The sequence below is a fragment of the Hibiscus syriacus genome, unplaced genomic scaffold (assembly GCF_006381635.1).
Source record: "Hibiscus syriacus cultivar Baekdansim isolate YM2019G1 unplaced genomic scaffold, ASM638163v2 tig00110783_pilon, whole genome shotgun sequence".
NCBI classification, from domain to species: domain Eukaryota; kingdom Viridiplantae; phylum Streptophyta; class Magnoliopsida; order Malvales; family Malvaceae; genus Hibiscus; species Hibiscus syriacus.
In genome coordinates this window covers 729,154-751,415 of record NW_024062861.1, presented here as the reverse complement: position 1 = coordinate 751,415, position 22,262 = coordinate 729,154, and the positions used below count along the sequence as shown (strand labels likewise).

General features: G+C 36.3%; 4 protein-coding genes and 1 pseudogene across 4 annotated transcripts; 4 read left to right on the top strand and 1 right to left on the bottom strand.

Moving 5' to 3' along the window:
* The first annotated feature begins 2,063 nt into the window (after nt 1–2,063).
* On the top strand, nt 2,064–2,534 carry LOC120140302. The gene has a single exon (XM_039155297.1). It carries the CDS (start codon nt 2,064–2,066, stop codon nt 2,532–2,534), a length of 471 nt encoding a protein of 156 aa, XP_039011228.1.
* Nucleotides 2,535–2,943: 409 nt separating this feature from the next.
* LOC120140237 (oleosin 16.4 kDa-like) lies at nt 2,944–3,505 on the top strand. Its single transcript, XM_039155246.1, has one exon. The coding sequence runs from the start codon at nt 2,948–2,950 to the stop codon at nt 3,491–3,493; it is 546 nt and encodes a 181-aa protein (XP_039011177.1). The 5' UTR covers nt 2,944–2,947; the 3' UTR covers nt 3,494–3,505.
* A 1,588-nt stretch (nt 3,506–5,093) lies between these two features.
* LOC120140355 lies at nt 5,094–11,101 on the bottom strand (annotated as a pseudogene).
* Nucleotides 11,102–12,734: 1,633 nt separating this feature from the next.
* LOC120140301 lies at nt 12,735–16,831 on the top strand. Its single transcript, XM_039155296.1, has 8 exons — nt 12,735–13,118; nt 13,356–13,446; nt 13,508–13,630; nt 13,777–13,921; nt 14,733–16,044; nt 16,095–16,322; nt 16,451–16,600; nt 16,703–16,831. The coding sequence occupies exons 1-8, from the start codon at nt 12,735–12,737 to the stop codon at nt 16,829–16,831; spliced, it is 2,562 nt and encodes an 853-aa protein (XP_039011227.1).
* Nucleotides 16,832–17,606: 775 nt separating this feature from the next.
* Nucleotides 17,607–20,245, top strand: LOC120140300 (ribosome biogenesis protein WDR12 homolog). Its single transcript, XM_039155295.1, has 9 exons — nt 17,607–17,859; nt 18,106–18,206; nt 18,605–18,708; nt 18,871–18,884; nt 18,949–19,057; nt 19,248–19,305; nt 19,378–19,488; nt 19,592–19,717; nt 20,048–20,245. The coding sequence occupies exons 1-9, from the start codon at nt 17,694–17,696 to the stop codon at nt 20,228–20,230; spliced, it is 972 nt and encodes a 323-aa protein (XP_039011226.1). The 5' UTR covers nt 17,607–17,693; the 3' UTR covers nt 20,231–20,245.
* Nucleotides 20,246–22,262: the final 2,017 nt, after the last annotated feature.

The window sequence follows — 22,262 nt, the reverse complement described above, 5'->3', positions numbered from 1 at the left end:
CAATTTTCCAACCCATTGACTCCATTTTTCCTTCATATATCAGTTTACGCAAATCAAATTATTTTGTTACATACACTTTATTCAATATACAAATATAGATAACTACTCTTGTAGTAAAACGATTTTCTTTAAAAGAATTTGAATGGCCACACCAAAATGTGTCGGCACATTTATACAACCTATAATATCATTTTCTACCTATAATATATAATAAAAGTATCGACATTTATATTTTACCTTCAATATCACTTTCTACCTGCAATCGGTCCCAAATGCTTCTTTACTCCAAAACCCCAAACAACACATAAAAACCCTATTCGCGATTACTGTAATAATAAAAAACTAGGGTTTCGACAACATACTTTTCGATTCGACTGTATCAACAACAAACAAACTTCGCTTTAGAAACGCCTTCTAAAATGCAACAACAATTACGCTTCGATTTCAAAAACTCGTCCGTTCTATCGATTTTCAGAGGATATTTAGATATGGCCTTTATATTTTCATCGGATATGTTATTTATATTTAATCGATACAAATACAAAAGTGTCGATACTTTTATGTCAGGTGTCGATACTTTCGAAAGGATAATTACCTATTTCTTTGAAAGTGTCGATAATTTATTACACGTACTTACGAAAGTATCGACACTTTCAATATATCCGGTATCATTTTATCGGTTTTATCATTTTGATACCGGTTTTATCATATTTTTACCTGTTATATCGTTGTGGATCGATATTTTTTTTAAAGTATCGATACATTATAGGCGCTAAAACTGCTTCTCTTTTAAATTCACAAAGTGTCGATCCTTATATAAAGTATCGACACTTTCAATATATCCGGTAACGTTTTACCGGTTTTATCATTTTGTTACCGGTTTTATCATATTTTTACCTGGTATATCGTTTTGGATCGATACATTTTTTAAAAGTATCGACACTTCACACTTTATAGGATTTAAAACTGCTTCTCTTTTAAATTCACGAAGTGTCGATCCTTATATTAAAGTACTGACACTTTAAATGTATCCGGTAGCGCTTTACCGGTTTTATCATTTCAATACCGGTTTTGTCATAGTTTTACCTGTTATATCGTTTTGGATCGACACATTTTTAATTTGGATCGACACGAACCGACAAGTTAAGTTTGTCGGTTGCACAAATTTTTAATATTTCTTCATGACTTAGACCTACTACATTTTTATTAGTCAACATTTCCGGTAGCGCTAAACCGAATTTGTTAAATATCTTTTAATGTATCCGGTAACACCGTATATTAGCCGTATATTAACCCGCCTTTCCTAAATGATGATGGCTGTATTCGCGTAGGCTGTCAAATTTAATTTTGTTTATTATGTTAAGGATTATAAAATAATATTTTTTTAATAATAATAACATATTAAATTTATACAAAATTTTGGATCATTTAATCAGAATTCAAAAAATTTAAATCCAATTTAATTATGGAGAAAATAATAATTTAAACTCGTAAAATTTATAAATTCAAATTGAGATAAATATTTTTTAGTAAATTTTCGATCGTTTCTAGTCTTCCTGACTGAGCTTTTCGAGGGGAGAATGACTTTCTGGGAAAAACTTTCGAGATAATGTTCTGAAAGAAATTAATTCACGAGCTAATGCACTCCCAAGATTAATTGCTCAAATAGAGTGAAATCCACAGTATTGGTCATAGGTCGCCATGCCTTCCGGGCGACCTTGTAGGTCGCCATGCACTCCGAACGACCTACCCTTGCTCAAACAGAGAGAATGAACGTGTTGCATGGCACATGCACGTCCCAACACATAGGTCGTCATGCCCTCCGGGCGACCTTGTAGGTCGCCATGCACTCCGGGCGACCTACCCTCGCTCGGCTGCCCTCGAATTCCCTCGCATAGCTCGCTCGGCTGCCCTCGGATAGCTCGCTCGGCTGCCATCGGATGCCTTCGCATAGCTCGTTCGAATGGTCTCGGTCGGATGGCCTCGGATGCTCTCGCATAGCTCTGTCGGATGGCCTTATCTAATGGAAAGCAGCTGAACTGGTTGGGTTACTCTTAACTCGGATGAAGCTTTCGACCATACAACTAACATGGGATCTTCTGTTGAGGTCTTCCGTAATCATAGGTGATTTCATTGTCGGTTTTAACAAGTTCATTGGCTATTCCTCCATCCTTGAAATCGAGCTTTGGAGAATCTATGATAGTCTCACCCTTGCCTGGTCTCTAGGATTCAAGAAGGTCCACTTTCAAACTAATAGCACTAAAGCTTACAATCTCATTACCTCCCCTGATGCTCTCAACAACCCTATGGCCCTCGTGCGAGCCATTGCCCTTATCTCCTCGAAGGCTTGGTTCCTTGACTTTATCTTAATCAAGCGTGAAGCCAACCAGGTGGCTGACTCCATTGCCAAGCTCCAAGCTAACGCTGATGGCTCCTTGACCACCTTCAATGAGGCTCCTCTTCAACTTACTGATATCCTCTCCAGAGATGTCAATGGCCCGTCTCACGTTAGGAGACATAAACTTACGGCTTAAAGGCATTAGCCTCTTCTCCATTAAAAAAAGATATAATATTTTTTATATATGTGAAAATTGAATTTCAATGTAATCACGATTAATAAAATAAATAAAAAATTATAAAAAATACGAATTTCAGAATAGGTACACGAGAACAAGTTACATCCGTCACTGCGAATGTAGATAAAAACGTTGAAGGATTGAATTTAGGAAAAAGATGATGTTTAATGGGTAAAATTTATTTATCCCTGTTGTATTTTTGTGCAGGAACGAGAGTGAAACTTGTTTCTCATGCAGAGCCTGAGGTCTACAAGTCACCCCCATACGTGTCTCCACATTGCATCCTTCGTCTCTTTATAAAATCCCACACCGATCCCATCCTTCACTCAGATACTCTCTGTTTCTTCTTCTAATTGCAACTGTTTTCATCAATGGCAGACCGTGACCACCCTCTCCACGCCCAAGTTCACCCACAGCACCGGTACGACCAGGTTGTTCGTAGCGGAACCGGGAAGACCGAAGCCGGGACCTGGACTGGGAAAAACTATCAATCCGGCGGACCGTCAACAACCCAAGTTCTAGCAGTCCTGGCCCTCCTTCCTATCGGCGGAAGCCTCCTCGCATTAGCCGGTTTAACCCTAACAGGCACAGTGATCGGCCTAACCGTGGCGACACCGGTGTTCGTCATCTTCAGCCCAGTGCTGGTCCCAGCCGCCATTGCCGTTACAATGGTGGTGTTGGGTTTCTTGTCGTCGGGTGCCTTCGGAGTCACAGGGCTGTCGTCGCTCTCATATGTGTTCAACCGCTTGAGACGGGTGTATAGCTCCTCCGATGAGCACGACACGGAGTGGGCCAAGAGGGGCATGCAAGATATGGTGGGGTATGCGGGGCAGAAGACAAAGGAAGCTGGGCAGAAGACGAAGGAAGCTGGGCAGAATATGGAGAACAAGAGTCATGAACAGAGTGTTAGGACTTGATGAGTCTTGTTTTTCATTCCCAATGGCTCTTTTTTCTTCATCTTCAACTACTAGGTGTGTGTGATAATGGGTATTAATAGTATGTTCTGTATTCTGGTGTTTCTTGCTATGTAACCTTCAAATAAATCCATCATAAAATTAAATATCGATGGTTTCAAAAAAAATGTTGGTTTAGATATCATCCAAGAAAATATTTTTATGGTTCTGCGTAATAAGATTTATAAAAACAAAAAGAAAAGAAAGTATACATCTTATTAACAACTGAAAAAGGAAAAAGAGTATACATCTTATTAACAACTGAGAAAAAGAAAAGGAAGTATACGTCTTATTAACAACTGCCTCAGTAGTGCTGATGGTTCATACCTTAAATTTGCACTCTAGAAATCCCTGGTTCAATTGTAGGCTGTGATTTTACTTTTATGGTTCTGCCTAATAAGATTTATAAAAAAGGAGTTCCAAAGAAAACATAAGCCACACCCCATCACCATAATCAAGAATCCTTTTTCACACCAATTCGCTTGATAACCAAGAATAGAAATTACAAAACGAAAACCCATGATATTTTAGGGTTAAATCATTTTGTATATATTTTTTATTCAATTATATGATTATTATTTAATGCACTGGATGTATGTTTAAAATCTTCTGCCTCACCAAATTGGTTCTTCACATTTTCTATCCAAGAGTGGGTCTTGCTTGCTCCAATTTTCTCTTTCTTTTTTGGAAATCTTTATCAAATTAAGTTTGAAGAAAATGATCATTAGATTTTATTAATTAACATTAGTTTTATTATATAAAGATAGTCTCAAACGAGTGAGGTAAACAAAATGGAGAGAATAATTTTATAAGATTAGTGCACGCATTCTATCGGACAATTTATTTGTGAAGAGTATGAAAATTCCACGACTAGTGATATATCAGCATGGTATTAGTAACACTGAGTTTATCATCTTCTTAAATATATATTATTAATAAAACATGAGATATTATCCTATTTCACAATCTAAGATTCTTCTAGTTTTACCCAGATTTATTTAAAATCATTAAATGAGAGAAAATAGATAACTGTAAGAAATGAAAATATATTCACTAGAAGAAAAAAAACGAATTAATCTCAATCATCTATTTTTACTCCTCTAATAATTTTAAATTTATGAAAAACTAAACGAGTTTTTTACTATATAAGTGAATCATATCCTATAAAGGATAAGATTTTATTACACTGTAAAATTCTTTTAATTTTATACATGTTTAAGACTATTATGATCCACTTATACAATATAAAATCTTTTAGTTTTATACAGATTTAGAAATGTTAGATAAACGAAAATAAATGACTGAGATTAGCTTCTTTTTTTGTTAAATTTAACTATCTATTTTCACTCATCAAACAATTCTAAACCTACGTAATTGATGAGTTCTAAATCTATGTAAAACCAAGAGTTTTATATCGTGTAATAAGAGGTGTACAGCCATTGCTAGTACGATATGGACCACCTGCATTTCAAAAAATTAGGAAAAGGAAAAAGAAAAGGTGAAGTTACTCTTCAAGTAGAATAGAACATTGTAAGACTGAAATGGGAATGGGTTCCCAAACAAGTTTCATGTAAAATGTAAGAAATAATATCAGAGGACTTTAGCCCTACAAAATCTCCTCACAGATGAGGATACAATTTGACACTCAACTGTTAAGCCTTTTGGTGGCAAACAAAAGATATAGAAAAATCCATTCTTTTACATATAATCCGAAGAAAATTAGAGTTTCAACAGATTAAAAAATTTATTTACCTCACTGTACAAATCCGAACAACAAGTGCCTGTCCTTAACTTGTATCGTCTTTAGGTGACTCTGTTATGCTTAGATGTTGGGGGTGAACTCTGCTCTGAAACTTCACCCAATTCCATATGCCGTGAAGCCACGACTTCTTGGGCAACGCAGCATGCTGATTTTTCTTCTGTCAGGCCATCGGTTTCTAAAGGTTCCTTGGGCGTGGAAGATGGAATTTCTTTGCTACAAGGGTTAGTGTTAGATGTCAACCATTTAAACTGTAAATTGTTGCCTTGCCAGCATTTACCGTTTATATAAGCCCTTTCTGCCGACTGTCGTGTGCTGTAAGTTATAAGAGCCGAGCAATTCTTTAATGGCTCTGAACTTATATCATCTTTATCTTCTTTTCCGACAGCTTGTAGCTCCACAGAGAAAAGATCTCCGTATTGTAAGAAGTGCTCCTTCAAAACAGCAACCTAGTTGACAATCAGATATGAGTTACCTCTCATTGGAAACAAAGAACATCGTAGCAGACTCAAGTTTATGTCATTAAAACATCATTTTTAGTTAGGGTAGATAGACGTATGCCTAGAATTTTAGGTAGGATCAAGGGCTAAGAACACAAGTTACCTAACAATGAATTCCTACAACACCATGCCACGTGATAGCATCAAATATAGGTATGTGGCTGGCAAGGGGATGTTCAAATTGTTCCTATGTTTTTCCATGTATTTGGAAGGTCCTTGAAGGGTCATATCCCTATATCCATGTTCGAATATATGTTGGCACGGATATTTCGAAAAAAATTAAGAATCAGAGCAACATAGTTACAATATGCCAAAGGGACCAAAATATCACAATTTCATGTGCAAGTGCATAGGCCATAGAGTTCTCTAAATCTATCAAATGGCCTAGTTTCACCTTTGGAATAATCCATCCACATAAAAGATTGGAGTAAATACAATTTTCTCAGATGAGGAAAAGAAGAGAGAGCAACTCACATCTGCAAAACCAGAAGGCAATGGCGGAATAACTCTAAAAGCACGAGGTCGGTTGTCCAATTTGTATTTGTTCATCGGGATTGGATACCTAATAGGTGCAGACAGATGAGGGATACAGGACTGCTTCTTTGAGCTCGGAGATTCCCGCAATGCCATGGAGTTACTTGGTTTTGGACTTCGAGACACAACATTCTCCTCTGATTTGATCTTATCTATCATCCCTATTTCAGAGGAACTATGAATCAAAGCTTTTGCAGGATCTGCTGCAACTCCCACCTTTTGCCTCTTAGCAGCTGGCTCAGTCAGTAGATCTCCCTTGACAACCCCAGACTGCAAAAGGTTGAAATAGAATCAAACGTTAAACCTTCTAAAAACATGGGGATAACAACCCACATTTACGTTTTAAAACACTCATTTTCTGTTCCATCATTATCACTCAGCTCATTTCAGCATGTGCATGTAATCAGACCATTGGAAAAGAAAATGACATGCATGTGTGACAATCGTTGGTTAGGCAAATAGCCAACAGTGAAGTTTTTCACATCACTTGGCTACAGGATTCTATATCATTCAACAATACCATGGAAATATTCAACTTACAAACCTGATTTCAAAACAACAATTCTCGCGATATGTAAAATATACTCAAGAGTGCATATTTAGGAAAATTGTATATAAATTAAAGAAAGTTCTTGGTACTTGTTTCTCAATTTTGTCCAACTGGCGCCGGAAGTTGTTCCGCTTCTGTTCCAGCATTTGCTGTTTCTTGCTTAGTTCCTCTTTCATTTGCTCCAGAGTCTCTAACTTTTTCTGCATTGGAGGTGGAACCTGGGGACCATTCATACTACCAGGTTTAGGGGAGTTCAGAGAAGGCACATCGGCACCATGGACAACATTACTCTTCTGAGCAACAGGTTGAAGATTATCCTTTCCTCTGTTAGCAATAGGTTGAGATCGAATAGCAGAAGTTGTTAGACCACGTGGAGTTACAGATATGCCACTGCCACTTTTTATTCCATCAACAGGTATGTTATCCCGATTAGCCCACCAAAGCTTAATAAAACGGTTACCCATTATGGCATCAGGTGCCTTCAAAGCAGCTTCTGCCTCTTCCCTCCTTGAAAACTGGACAAAGGCCCGTTCACTATTTAATGGAATGTAAATGTCAATAACCTCTCCAAACTTACGAAAATGGGAAAGAAGAGCTTCTCTTTTGTTGCATTTCTGGGGAATCCCGTTCACAAACAGTGTATGAAGTGCCTTTTGAGTTGGTTTTCTGCTACTACGAAAATCAATCTGTGACTTCAACGAAGAATCCATAACTTTGGAGCCACCATCCTCACTGCTGATTCGTTTGACCTGACAGGAAGTATCTTCAGAGCTAGGAAATGCTCCTTGTTCTTCCTTGGTTTCATTCTCGAGATGGTCCGAGGGTATAGGATCAATTTTATCTTTTGTGTCTATTCCACTTCTGGAGCTACCAATTCTACCCCAAACAGACAAATCTGTGCCCTGTGACCCGGAGCTTCTAATTGGCAATTCATTATCAGCAGTATCACATAGCCTGCCATGAGGACGATCAGAGATGTCATCATTTAGCAATGGTTCTGTTTCATTAATCTTGGTTGACTGTACTCCGGTCAGAGAAGTTGATGCTTCTGGGCCATTGTTATTCCATAAGGGTTGATCAGGATCGTACAAATCGCCATTTGCACCAGTAGAACCAATATATGCACCATTCAAACCTATAGCATCCTCAGTCATTCCAGACTTGTTATTTTTGCTATGCATAGCCTTGCTGTTCATCAAAGTGGCTGAAGGAGGAAGGACTGAAGGTAGTGGACCAGGTCCAGCAGGTTTTGCCAATATTTGTGCACTTGGAACCGTGACAGAAATGTTAAACTGTGACAGACTCTGCAAATCAGAAAAGAAAGTTACTGTCGACTCAGATACTCGGGGATTGCTAAATGCTTCAAGGTTATAAGAACATCAAAGCCAAACAAGCAACTTCCCTACCAAGGTAATTTGGATTGCAAACAGTAAATATGAGAATATTTTGGAGAATTAGAATATTTAGACTAAACCTAACAGCGAGGCTCACTTTAAAGCCCTGCTTCTTGTCATAGTGTATCATATAATGCAAGTATATTGCCAGCAAACATTTAAAAGGTGTTAAAATGGAAATTTCAACATTTAAAAAGAAAGAAGGAAAGATCTTCAACACATTGTTCATTATTATATTTTATGTGGTCACCAGAGAAGGTAAACTGGATGAACAACCTCCCTAGCTGGTGCCAAGTGAAATTACATTGCCACATGACATAATATATATATATATATATATAGGTAGATAGATCAATTTCGTAGAGGCTCATGGAAAACTGCATAAAATAAACCTCCACAAGTCAATCAAGATAGACATTAGCAAAATGCTTACCTGAACATCTTCAACAACAATACGGTTGACACCATGCTCCATTGGGCACATATCTCCTCTTAGACAAAATCCACCTTATCAAAGTCTCTGCAACGTTGGTGAGGAATGCCCATATTCAATGAAGAACTCATCGGCGGCCTGAGCACCCCTTGTAAACCAATAGAATGGAGCGTATCAAGACCGCCATTTGGTATTCCTGGCATAAGCCCAAAGGCGCTCCATGATGAGGCTCGTGCATTTGAAAGATTTGGCAATCCCCCTCCTGCGAAGAGACTCGGAGCAACTGATCCTGGCTGAACCATTTGATAAGCAATATCAACTGGGTTGAACCAAAAATCAAGTTGATTCCGAGAAGAGTTGTCCCTTCCTCTCCCCCGACCAGGACCAGAATCTCCACTGAATGTTTGGTTTGACCTAATTCTCTGGTTCGTGTTCAAATGTCCCCGAGGAAGTGAAGCTAACCCAGGGCATCTTCTATCAAACTTAGATGTCAAGTTTTTCTCCAGAGGCAAACTGTTGGAATTTTTCCAGGTTTCACCTGCTTGAGATTCATCATGCCCATTTTCAAAAGGTTTATTGTGCTTTCTATATGGCCTTACAGACAAAGGGTCTGTAGAATCTCTTTCTAATGGTTGAGAGCATGTATCCAGCCTACGATGCTTATGGTTGCGATCATCATCTTCTTCATCACTAACTTCTTTCTCCCCTGGATCACTCATGCAATCAGGAGAAGAAATAACACCAAGCTTAGGTGATGAGACTTTCAGCTCCATCAGATCCTTTTGAAATAAATAATAAATCTGTGTCATTTTACAGCATACAAAAGCTCTAAACTCTAACCAAATGCGGCAGTCAAGTGCCTAGAGAAGAAATTTGAAGGAAAACGACAGAATAAAGGCAAGAGTTGAGGTAGGTATTAACAACATAAAACAGCATGGAAGAAAGCAATCTATGCAAAAAGCAAAATTAAATTGCAGACATTAAGGACATTTACATCACTGGAATGCCTGAGTGAAAAGAAACATGTTAACAGTCAAGACAAATAGAACTGTAAAAATTATTTATGTAATCAATAAGGCAGAGATATTAAATCCATACACAAGTAACTCCATAAACTTATCAGTGGACTGATTTGCTTGCTATCATGTATTCCTTAAGAAGAGTAATCTATTTTTAACACAATTTCTAATGCGCTTATTAAAATAACCATATGTTCAAATGAATCATATAACCCATAGTCCCCCAAACCATAAATCAATTTAGGGAAGCAAGGCAAACGAGATAGCCTCTATAAACAAGTTGATTACATTGTCAAATGCCTAAGAATGATATTTCTATAACCTGCTTTTTGACACATATAGTCAATTAAAGAATATTAAGTTTAAAGAAAATAAACTAAACTTTTGTAGCTTTATGGTGAGTGGTTTCCACAGGCCCAAATTTGACATTCGAAGTCTCTAATTCAAATCCATCTATCAAAATTACAGAAAAAGATCCACATCTTTGCCTCTATAGTTTAATTCTGGAAAATTAGTTAACAATACACTTTACTCTCCATCAAGAACATTGCAACACTTTGGAGATCAAACCTTCTGTCAAACGCCTAAAATTCATCCTGACATAAATACCGACGAACACACCAACTAAACCAAATGCCATTAAAAAATATCATTGAACATTGATGTGCTTATTTATGATTCTTAAAACTCATAACAGAACCAGAAGTTGCGGAAAATAATTGAATACCTCTATGGAACTTCTTTTTCACTCAAAATTGCTTCAAAGTTCTCGAAATTACACCAAAATTCGGGACAATTAATTTCTTTGTTCCCTGTGCATGAATTCTCTTTAATAACCAGCAGAAAACAAGCCCAACAACAACAATTCTCACTTAAACTACATTAATGCTGAGAATGACAAAAATCTTACACGCAAATTCAGTCGTAAATCAAGCGAACAAATAGAGAAACAAACCCTAATCCGAGTATTATTAAAAATATGCAAACAAATTGAGCTCAAATTAAATATTTTCCATGTAAATCCAATTACTTAGAAGAAATTCGAATAATTAGGGAAAAATCAAAACAAAATTAACCATCCAGGTTTCGCAGAAAAATAATAATCAATAAATAAAACTTATATAATGGTGGGCAAAATATTCTAGAAAAATATAAGGAACAAAGCCTTCCGAGCTACCGTCTGATTCCGGATCCAATCCGACCCAACTTGAGAACGAGAGAAGGTAAATTACGATGCGACTGAGGGCTATTTCTGGAAGATAGAAAAAAGAGTACGTCGTAGAAGGGAGGCGGGGAATGGCATGATCGTAATAAAGTTATAATTGAGGGGGTATTTTTATGTCGGAGATTTTCCCGAGGAGAGAGATTTATGGGGAAGAAGAACGTGGGATAAATCTTATTCGAGCACGAAGGCGAGAAGGGATATTTTCATTTCAAGCCCTTATTATTTCTTGTATATTTTCATCTGGCACCTATAAAGTTTCATTGTTTCAATTAATGATTAGAGTTTCTATTTCCCTTCAATGATTACGAAAAAAAAGATATTCATTTTTTTTGTACAAATGAGAGAAAGGCCGACTAAGATCTTCGCTTTTAATGCGTGTTTGATGTATTTATATTTATATAGTTGATGTCAAAAACATTTATAACAATATATCTTATCGATTTTTGTCATACTTCCTCCACCGTATTCATTAAATCGTAGTATTGATTCTATTCTTATCATTAAACAAAAAGTTTTTTTAATTATGTCATTAAAGTTTGATTTTGATGTCAATCAAGTTATTGGACGTTACATTGTTAAAGAAGATGGTGATGTGGTATGATATAATAACCGTTTTAATATCTAAAATTTTATATTCTATTAATGTCTTTCTAATCCTAAATAATACAACTAATTTAACTCTCCATATTTAACAATTATATCAACTTAGTCCCTTTTTCTTTTGTATAATCTCTCTTAAACCTTAACCATTTCTCTTTTCTTTAGTTTCTCAATAAATAACAAAGAAAACTTTCTCAAACCCGTAGTTAGGATACTATCTTGTCTATTCTCTAAAATTAAAACAAAATTTCCTTAAAATTTATTAAAACAAAAAATATGACGACAAATAGTAAATGTGATGGATGCAGTAGCTAAGAAAATGAATGCAATTAATGAAATAAACGATGTATGCTATATTAAAATAATATTTACATGTATTAAAATTAAAGGAAGTATTATTGAAAAATGGTATCCTTTTATGCGAACAATTCATGGAAACGTATTTCCCTTAAGTTAGAAAACTTTATCATAGATTCCTCTCACAAAAAGGATAATGTTATATTAAATTTGAAAGCGATCCGAATAAAAATATATGTTTTATACGAATAATCATTAGAAACACACTCCTCCTTTATTAAATATAAAAGTGTGAAATAAAATTATTACAATTAATAAGCTTGATTGACATCAACATCATCTCAAACTATAAATCAGTTTACTAGTCCTATGCAAGCACTCTTGAAAATTCTTTTGACAATATTAAAATTATACCAACGATTAAAAAAATGAAAAAAATAGTCATCATAATTTAGGTACATATTATGTAATAAATTTAATAAAATGAACGATACAACTATGAATTTTGAAACATAATACACACCATAACATTTTCAAAATTGTACATTTTTCTTCAAAGTAAAAAAAATACGTAAATTTTCATCATTAAATTTTATTATAAATTATTGAAAAAGTGAAAGGGTAGTTAATGAAAAATAAGAAGTGTTTGATTAAAATTTTATGATTTACATTTTTTTCAAAATTATAAATTTTAAAAAATATTTACTATTTTAAAAACAAATGATGAATAAAGGGTCTCTAGACGTGTGTTAAGGGATTTTTTTAGTCCTTGTGGTCAGATTCTGAGAATTTTCATTCCAAGAATTTTAGATAAATCTAATTATAAGTCCTCGACGTTTGCTTTTGTCCAATTTGCTGAGGAGGAAAGTAGGAAGAAAGCAATCCAGTTTGTGAATGGGAAGTGGTTTGATGGGAAGAGAATTTTGTTGGGGTTGCTATATATCAAAGGATAAGAGGAGGGAAGAGGATAAGGGGAAGAGAATGGTGGAGATCAAGCCAGGGGGAAGGGATATTTCAAATACTGGAAGGAAGTTTGAGATGGGTAGAGGTATAAGAGACGGCAGATCATATAAGGATGTAGTAAATTCTGAATGTAACTTGGAGGGTGTTAAGAAGAATGCTCATGTTGAGAAGAACATTTGGGAGATGCATATTCCATCAGACAACTCAGAATGGGTGAAGAGATCATTAACAGGGATAATGAAACCTTCTTTTGATCTCGTTTCGTTAAAGAAAGCTTTAGAGATGGAGGGGTGGAAGTTCAGATTACGATATGGGGTACGTATGGAATGTGTGCATCATTACATTCAATTCAGTTGAGGAGTTCTCTCACGTATGGATGAATAAGAAGAAAGAGTTGCTCTTGTGCTTAGACAGGTTGGCACCAGTATTGAACAAGGATAGAGTTCCGATGACTCTTTGTCAAATAGAGTTGTATGGATTGCCTTTGTTATGTTGGAATAAGTCATTCGTGAAGAAACTTTCTGAGAAGTGGGTGATTTTATTTATTTTAAGGAGGAATCAGTGACCAGATCGGACCAGTCGTTGGCGAAAGTTTTGCTAAGGGTGGAAAGTCCTTATGATGTACCTGAGACGGTTACGATTGGTTCTTATGGCAGATCCTTCACAGTTAAGATTTCGATGGGTTCTGTTTTGAAAAAAACCAGAAGAAGGGGAGGAAGATGGTGGAGAAAATTTAAAAAAATGTAACAGTGGTTATGTTTTGTCTAGGGAAGGGGTTGAGAGATGTCATTCTTTGGAAGCAGATGGTGATGAGTTCTCAGACGATGGTACATTCAAAGTCATATCTTGGTTGAATAATGGGCAGAACAGTGGTGTGAATTGAGTTTATGGGGGACAAGTCCCATCGGGTAAGTTAACAACAGAAAATTCAAATTGTGGGCTGTCAGGTTTCTTGGAAAATATGACTAACCAGATGGAAGTCATGTGGGCCTGGGATTGAGGGGTTTAAATGATCACGTTGACTTTGTTCAGTCAGAAGATAATGAGGTAGTTGGTTCTCCAATTAAGAAACTGATTCCTAATGGGCATGCTTACAATATAAAATGGGTTGGGAAAAGGTTTATTCTACAGTCCAATCCCTGTTTTAAAAATTCCTTGAATATTGTTGACGAGGGAGAGTCTAGGGTGATTAAGGAGAATATACAGGGGAGATGGAAGTGGTTCCAAGTGAACAGGGTATCGAATTGGAGATAGTTCAGTCTGCTGGCCAGAGGAGTCTGGATGGAGATCATGTATGTAGCTTTCAGACTCATAAGTATGCATAAATGGATATAAGGTCATATGATCAAGTGGATGGACTAAAGAAGATGAAGAAGGTTATGGAGGATAAGCAATGCAGTCAAAACGAGGGAATTGTATCAATTCCAAGTGTAAGGATCATGAATTATGAGAATCACGAGGGAAATACTTCAAAACTGATGAGGGTGGGTCAAATTTTAGCAAAGGAGGATCACCCAGTTCCAATTATCAATAATGTGAAGTGTAGTTCTCGATCTAAAAGTCTTAGAATCAGAGGATACTCCTTACCAAAAAGAAGATGAATCAGAGGATATTGAGAATAGTTCCTCAACGCTCAGGGTCCATATGGTTTCACGATGGGCTTTTTTAAGAAATTCTGGCCTTTCTTGAAGGATCATCTTATGAAGTTTGTGAATGATTTTTATAGAGGGAGGAGTTGTGAGCATGGGGTCAATCATGCTTTTATTACATTGATTCCCAAGAGACTTAATCCAGTAGGTATTGAAGATTATAGACCAATTAGCCTAGTTGGTGCCTTATACAAAATTATTTCCAGAATCTTATCGAAAAGGCTGGTTTCAATTATTAAAGATCTTATTAGCCCCTCGCAATTTGCATTTATCCTGGTAGGCAGCTGCTTGATTGTGCTTTTATGGCCAATGAATCCATAGACTTTTGGAGGAAAAAAGAAAGGAAAGGAGTTGTCTTCAATATTGATTTTCGTAAAGCTTATGACTCAGTCGAATGGCCAATTATTTTGAGATTATTGAAGATCATGGGGTTTGGGGAGAAATGGATTTCTTGGATTCGGTATTGTATTTCTTCTGCTTCAATTTTAGTTCTCGTTAATGGTTCTCTAACAACAGAATTTCATATGGGCAAGGGGTTGAGGCAAGGTTGTAGTTTGTCCCCTTTGTTGTTTAACATAGTTGGGGAACTCTTGAATTTAATGCTGTGTAAGGCTGTAAATCTAGGTTTTTTTGAAGGGTTTAGTATCGGTAAGGAGGACAATCCATTTAATTTGACTCATTTACAGTTTGCAGACGGTTTTATTTTATTCTACAGAGATTCTTCAACTCAAATTCTCAATATAAGGAGAGTTTTGAGGGTGTTTAGTCTAATTTCAGGGCTTCACCTTAATTTGTCTAAGAGTAAACTGTTTGGAGTTAATTTGGAAGAGGACATTGTGAAAAATTGGGCATCCGAAGCAGGTTGTGGGGTGAGTTATTTTCCTATGACTTATCTTGGTTTACCAATAGGTGCAATAAAAAATTCAGAAGTATTGTGGGAGTCAGTTCTGCAGAAAGTGTACAGCAGGCTAGCAGGTTGGAAAGTTTCCTCTTTATCGATGGCTGAGAGGGTGGTGTTGGTGAAATTGGTGCTGTCTTCTTTACCTATTTTATACCTTTCTATTTTTAAATTACCATTGAAGGTAAATCAGAAACTAAACTCTATAATGGCTAGATTTCTTTGGGGTGAAGAACAAGCCAAGAAACGGATCCATTGGATAAATTGGAATATGGTGTGTCAACCTTATGACAAGGGTGGCTTGGGAATCTTAGACGTGAGATTGGTTAACAGAGTATTGCTAGGGAAATGGGTCTGGAAGTATGCAAACGAGAAAGAAGCTCAGTGGAAAAAATTACTGTATTGTAAGCTTAATGTTAGTAATTTATCCTTATCAATATGTAATGTCGTTTCTCCTATAGACTCTTGGATATGGAGAGGTATTTTGAATAATTATGAGAAAGAGGATCAGATAGGGGAGTGTTTGAGGTCTAATTCGAAGATTCAAGTGGGGAATGACAAATCAATTGAATTTTGGAATAATGTTTGGGTCAATGGCTCTTCCTTAAAGAGTCAGTTCCCTAGGATATTTGCTCTATCGAACAATAAAAAAGGAAAAGTGACAGATTTTGGGTGCTTTGAAAATAATGGTTGGGTTTGGAATATTCAGTTAAGGAGGAACTTATGTGACTGGGAATTGATCAGTGGATGTCATTAATGCTTTTGATTGATAATATTCGCATGTCTGAATCAGTAGATGATTTCCTTGGGTGGTCAGGGAATGGTGATGTTTTGTTCTCGGTTAAGTCATGCAGAATGACTCTTTCAAGCAGAAATGGAGATGCTTTTCAGTGGAAGAAGTGGGTTTGGTCTGGTTTGGTACCTCCTAGAGTGGAAACTTTCCTATGGCATATTTCTCATAGGAAAGTGGCAGTTAGAGTGGAACTTAAGAAGAGATGAGTTAATCTGGAAAATGTCCAGTGTCCATTATGTCATAATTTTGAGGAATCAATTCAACATCTTTTTGTATCTTGTTCGGTTGTAATGGAGCTATGGAATAGATTCATAAAGTTTGGGATATTTCTACAGTTTTGCCCCAAGATCCTGCTTCACTACTTTGTTCTTGGTCTTATATTAGGGAGTACTCTACCATCTGGAAGTTTATCCCTGGAGTAGTTTTCTGGTCACTATGGAAAGCGAGGAATTCGGTGGTATTTGAAAACTAGAATTTTGATAGCTCATCTCTGTTCTTTATAACCAGATTTAGGATGGTTAAATGGTTTTTAGCTAAATTCCCTCTTGTTAATATTCAGGTTGATTTATTAATAGGGGATCCATCGCTTGCGAACATAATCTATACTAAGCTATCTAAGAAGAAGAAGGTTATTTGTTGGTCTCCGCCCCCTCATGATTTCTTTAAATTCAATGTTGATGGGCGATGAGAGGGGATAGGCTGCAGGGAGGAATTGGAGGAGTTTTGAAAGATTCCAAATGCTCTATTTTAACTCTTTCTCTATGGCTGTGGGACCTGGTCCTCCTATGTTTGCTGAGTTAAAAGCTATTAAGCAGGGAATTGATGTATTTCTTTCATCGGAGTGGGCAATGAAGAGAATAATTATCCTTGAGAGTGATTGCAGGAAAGCAGTGAATTGGATCTTGATACCTATTTATGCCCCAACGTTTTTTAGTTCTTTGGTTGAGGAAATTGGGGCCTATGTTTCTGCTAGGGGTTTTACTATTAATTGGATTCCAAGGAGTTGTAATTGGGAAGCAAAAGAGGGGATTGGTTGAGGTGTTGTGTTATGTTGTCGTAGTGTTATGAATTTTATCTAGGGATGTTTATTATGTAAGCTGTATCTTATGTAATTATGTGTTATTAATAAAATGAGACACTTTTTTCCTCCTTCCGCTAGTTGCCTCTTTCACAAGAGCCAACTAAGAGGGAGGTTTTTAATGAGGCCTCCTATTCCTATAAAAAAAAGATCCAATGAGATATTAATTATTAATTTAATGTGATACATTATGATGGTGTTTATTTTATAACAAAAATTGAATAATATCATTTTATAAATTTTAAAAGTTCAATGGTTAAAAAGAAGAATTTAACATAGTTTAGTGACTATTTGATAACTTTATCCAAAAGTTTATATAAACCTCGAACAGTATATAGTACGGTCTCCTCACACATCCCCGCCGTTAAGTTTGTTGATTTGTAAAACCCTATTTGAAACCCCGAGTTTCATCGTCTACTTATCTCTAAATTAAACAAATCCCACCAAAACAGAAGCAAAGCTTCGAAGAAAAATGGAGATTAAAAGTGAAACCAATGAAGGCAACTCAAAGAGGATCCAAGTCAGATTTGTAACGAAGCTAAAAGCTCCATATAAAGTTCCCAATACAGCCATTGCAATCCCTTCGCACTTCCATCGCTTAGGCCTTTCCTCCATTGTTAACAAGTTTCTTCAAGCTGGTAATCTTCTTTTTTATGTATATAATCCATTGAGATCACTGGTGGGCTTTTTTTTGGCTTTTTCTTGGCAATTTTTAATTTATAGTCTCCTTCAGTTTTCTTTTTATAGTTTCTTTAATTAACTATGGCTATTACTTATTTCTAGTCAATGGCTCTTGAGCTGTTTACAGAATTCATTTAACGGTTTCCTGGTTAAATCATTATTTATTTCTGTTATATAGTTGGGAATTTTGTGGCTGTGAGCAGTGAATTCTGAGTGGAAAACCGAGCCCTTTGATTTCCTGATCGACGGAGAGCTTGTGCGGATGCCTCTTGAGGAGTTTCTTCTTGCCAAGGGCATTTCTGCGGTACTTTTATATCTTTAATCTTTTTTTATGTCTGCAATTTTCTTTGTGTGAGTTTTAAATAGGTAGAAAAGTATTTGCGAGAACAACTTAAGAGAAATGTGCAATTACTATATTTTAGTCCTTATCAAACATGACTTGTTATCGATATTTTTAAGCTAAACGCAAACATAAGTGCTTAAATTATATCATAAGTTAACTTTAGATGAATAAATTTTTTTCTTTAAAATATATACTCAATGTTTTTTTTACACTTTTAGGTACCTAATGTTTTCTCTGTTATATTTTTAGGTGCATACACAATAATGACTAGTAAAAAACCGTTATGTAACATATGTCATATTTATATTTTGGCTTAATGCAAAAATAAGTGTCCAAACTATACCATAAGTCAACTTTAGGTGCCTAAAGAAATTGAATACATAAGAACTGTTGCCCCTCGAAAAGAGGCAGAGGCTTCTCCACATGATGATTGGGTCAGTGCAGTGGATGGTTCTAGTCCTAGGTAAGCCTCCCAAGATGCAGCCATTACACAGGTGCTTCATTTTGCATTTGTTGTGGCATTGATGTTGATGCGGGTGTTAATCTTATTTTTAAAGCAAGATTAGATCATTTGGTCGGCTTTACACTTATTTCATAACACTGCTTGACAAACATTGTTTTGCAGCTTCATTTTGACTGGTTGCTATGATGGCTTGGGAAGGTAAATAGACTTTTTCTGGTCGATTCTTTCTAACTTTTAAAGTTATCTGTTCTTTTCTTTTTGTTGCTTTATGGACTTCAGTGACAGAAATTGTGTATATGTTTCTTTTAACATTTGGAAAGGAGCGGCATGGTGTACATCAACTCAGAAGGTTAGGGCTAGTAGCGGTCATTTTTAACATTTTTATGCATTGAATGTATCATGAATGCTACTGCTTTTTTCTGATATTAATGGTCAATTGTATGCCTATTTTATGTATCATCCTTTCTGTCTTGGTGAAAATGATATTTGGTTTTTTGTGGTCTCTTTATGGCCAATCCTAAATCAATATCTACATGCAGGGGCAGGAAGTGCTACAGTAGTCACTGCTTCAAAGATCGAACTCTGAGGCTGTGGAAGGTAATTACGGAAAATGAATTTGTTTCTAAGTAGAAAATTAACCACTAATTGATACACTTTTTCCTATAAAAGTTTCATACCGAGGACTCTAGTGACCATCCAGCAAAGATAAGAGCATTCAAGATATTGCGTGGGCATAATGCATCTGTACAAAGCATTGCTGCAAAGACTTCGGGAGACATGGTATAAGCTATTTTTTGAACCATAGTTTTTTGTCTTCATTGTAATGTGATAATGTTAATTTTTAACATCAGGGTTGTCGCCTTTGTCTCTTTACTCGATATAGATTTACTCGGGTTCTTGGGATTGCACCATCAATTTATGGCGTACAAATGACTCTGATATAGATGGGGATACGGTGGCAATCAAAAAAAGGAAAGTGAATAATAAAGTTGAAGAACTTCAATCAGAGGTATGCCATCATTTTCATTTTCCCCCTCTGTATTTCAATTTTCAAGTAGCCGACTTATTTACCATCATGCATAAGAATTTCATTAAGTAACATCCCTGCCTTGTCAAAACTCTTTGAAAGTAAAACTAGAAGAACATGCACTTTTTTGAGAGCATCAATGATAAGTGCAACACCTTATCATCGATTAACCTCTGAATTTTTCCTTGCTTATTCTTGAAATGGTAGAATTTTGGAGGCCTTTTTATCATTATCATTAGTTTTGATGTTTCTCTCTGAATTTTTTATGACATAGCAGTTTCATTAGTTTTGATGTTCTGAATTTTTGTACAGGGAGAGGCAGTGTTTGCACTCGTGGGCCATACACAGTGCATCTCTTGTGTGAGTTGGCCTCATCATGAAACCATTTACTCTGCATCATGGGATCACTCTGTTAGAAAATGGGATGTTGAGACGGGCAAAGATCTGTATGATATAGTATGTATATCTCTCCCTCTATATATTTATGGTTATTGAACTCACTATGTTTCAAGAATTTTAAAAATTCCACTTCTTCATTCTCCGTTATCGGTTTATTGATAACGAGCTCATCTTCTTTTATCTGCACATCGATACTCTTTCCTTTTTCAACAGTAATATTTTTCTCAGGCTCTTTGAAATAGCATCTATCACTCCTGGTCAAGTGTCATACTTCATCTATTTCTTATTGCGACTTTGTTATCTCTCCCATTTGGCAATCATACCTCTAGAGAACTTGTTTATCATCTTTGTACGGGAACGGAGATGGAGGTGAAATAATCACCTTTGGACTTACCCTTTCAGTCACTCGATTCTTGGGAGTAATGATGAGGGGACAACTAGCACTGTAGACCCTTTAGACGATCCTTCAAAAGCGCAAATTTATGCTTCTTCTTTCTTAGCCACTTCTTTAAAGAACTCGATTTCTTTATCTATAATCTTTTGCATCAGCTCTAAGAAATCAGGACACCGTTGTATACTGTGTCCTGCACAACTATGGTAATGACATACCTTTCACTGTTACATTGTTCACATGGTAGACTGGCTTCAACAATCCCACTTTAATCATTTGCTACCATACCCAGGACATGGGTGATATCACCTCACTAACCTTCCTTCATTTCTCTTTGTGACTGCGTTAATCCTTATTCTTGTGTGGTTTGGCAATGAATTTTGGGCTATATTTGATTGTTCACTGTCACCAAAATTGATGGCATTCCTTGTTCTCAAGGCTTGGACGACATTTTTGAACGCAATGCAATTTTCAATAGAATGTATGGGATTCCCCGCATGATATTCACACTTAATACTAGCATCGTACCATTTGGGATAAGGGGTTGTATAGGTGCCATATGATAAGGCAAAACTACATGTCAATCGTATAATACGTGAAATAACTCCTTATAAGTCATAGGAATTGGATCGAATTGAGGCCTCTCTCTCTTCGGGTCCTTTGCCCCTTGTCTATTGTCATTTTGGGTGGTGCTTTCGTTCCCTGAGATAGGGACGTTGTGATGTCATTTGAATCATACTGTCTCACGTTGCTGACTTCATTTTCCTTTTTCCTCATTGTTGGTCTCTTGTTGGACTCTCCTTCCTCGAGCTTTTCGCTTTTAATTGTCATTTCGATAATTTCTCCCGCCATTACTATATTAGCAAAACTTCGAGAGGGATTACCACTAAGGTGCGAGAAAAAATAGGCCTTTAAGATATTAACAAAAATCATATTCTTTTCCTCATCTTCCAATGTTGGATGGACTTGCACTGCTACCTCCCTCAACCTTTGAGCGTATTGTTTAAAATTCTCATTGACTACTTTTCCATGCCTTGCAACATCATTATGTTACGCCTAACATCTTTCACATGTTTATACTAGTCAATAAAGGATTTATCCAGATCTTTCCATGATCTAATATCAACTCTTCTCAGTTGATTATACCATCGTAGTGCTGAACCTGTTAAGCTTTCTTGGAAGCAGTGGATCAATAGTGATCATCCCCTATGTAACAGTCATTTTCCTACATAGCATCGTAATATAAACGGAGGGATATCTGATACCATCAAATTTCTCAAAGTCAGGAGTCTTGAACTTTGGAGGCATGACCAAATTAGGAACTAAACTTAATTCCTTAGCTTCCATTCCATACATGCTAGTATCTTCTTTCATAGCCCGGACTTCACTTGCTAACTGTTTATATTGTTCTTGCAACTGCTTGTTTTGGTCTTTTTTTATCTTCTTAATCAAGGTCTAGAACCTGGTGACATGGATGTTCTTCAGGATGTGAACAAGATCCAGGATGCAGATTCACAGCAACGCCGACAGGATTGATGTGTACTTGAGTGGGAACAAACGCCTCTTGGATATTCTGAGATTGTGTTGGGGTGAACCTAGAGGATAAAGTGGTTCCTCAGTTATTGGCACTGGGCTCTTTCCATGTTCCAGATTCATTCCTTCCAACATACTTGCCAACTTAGAAATCATTTCCTTTTGAGCCTTCAGCATGTCTTCTTGCATTTTCTTTATATTCTC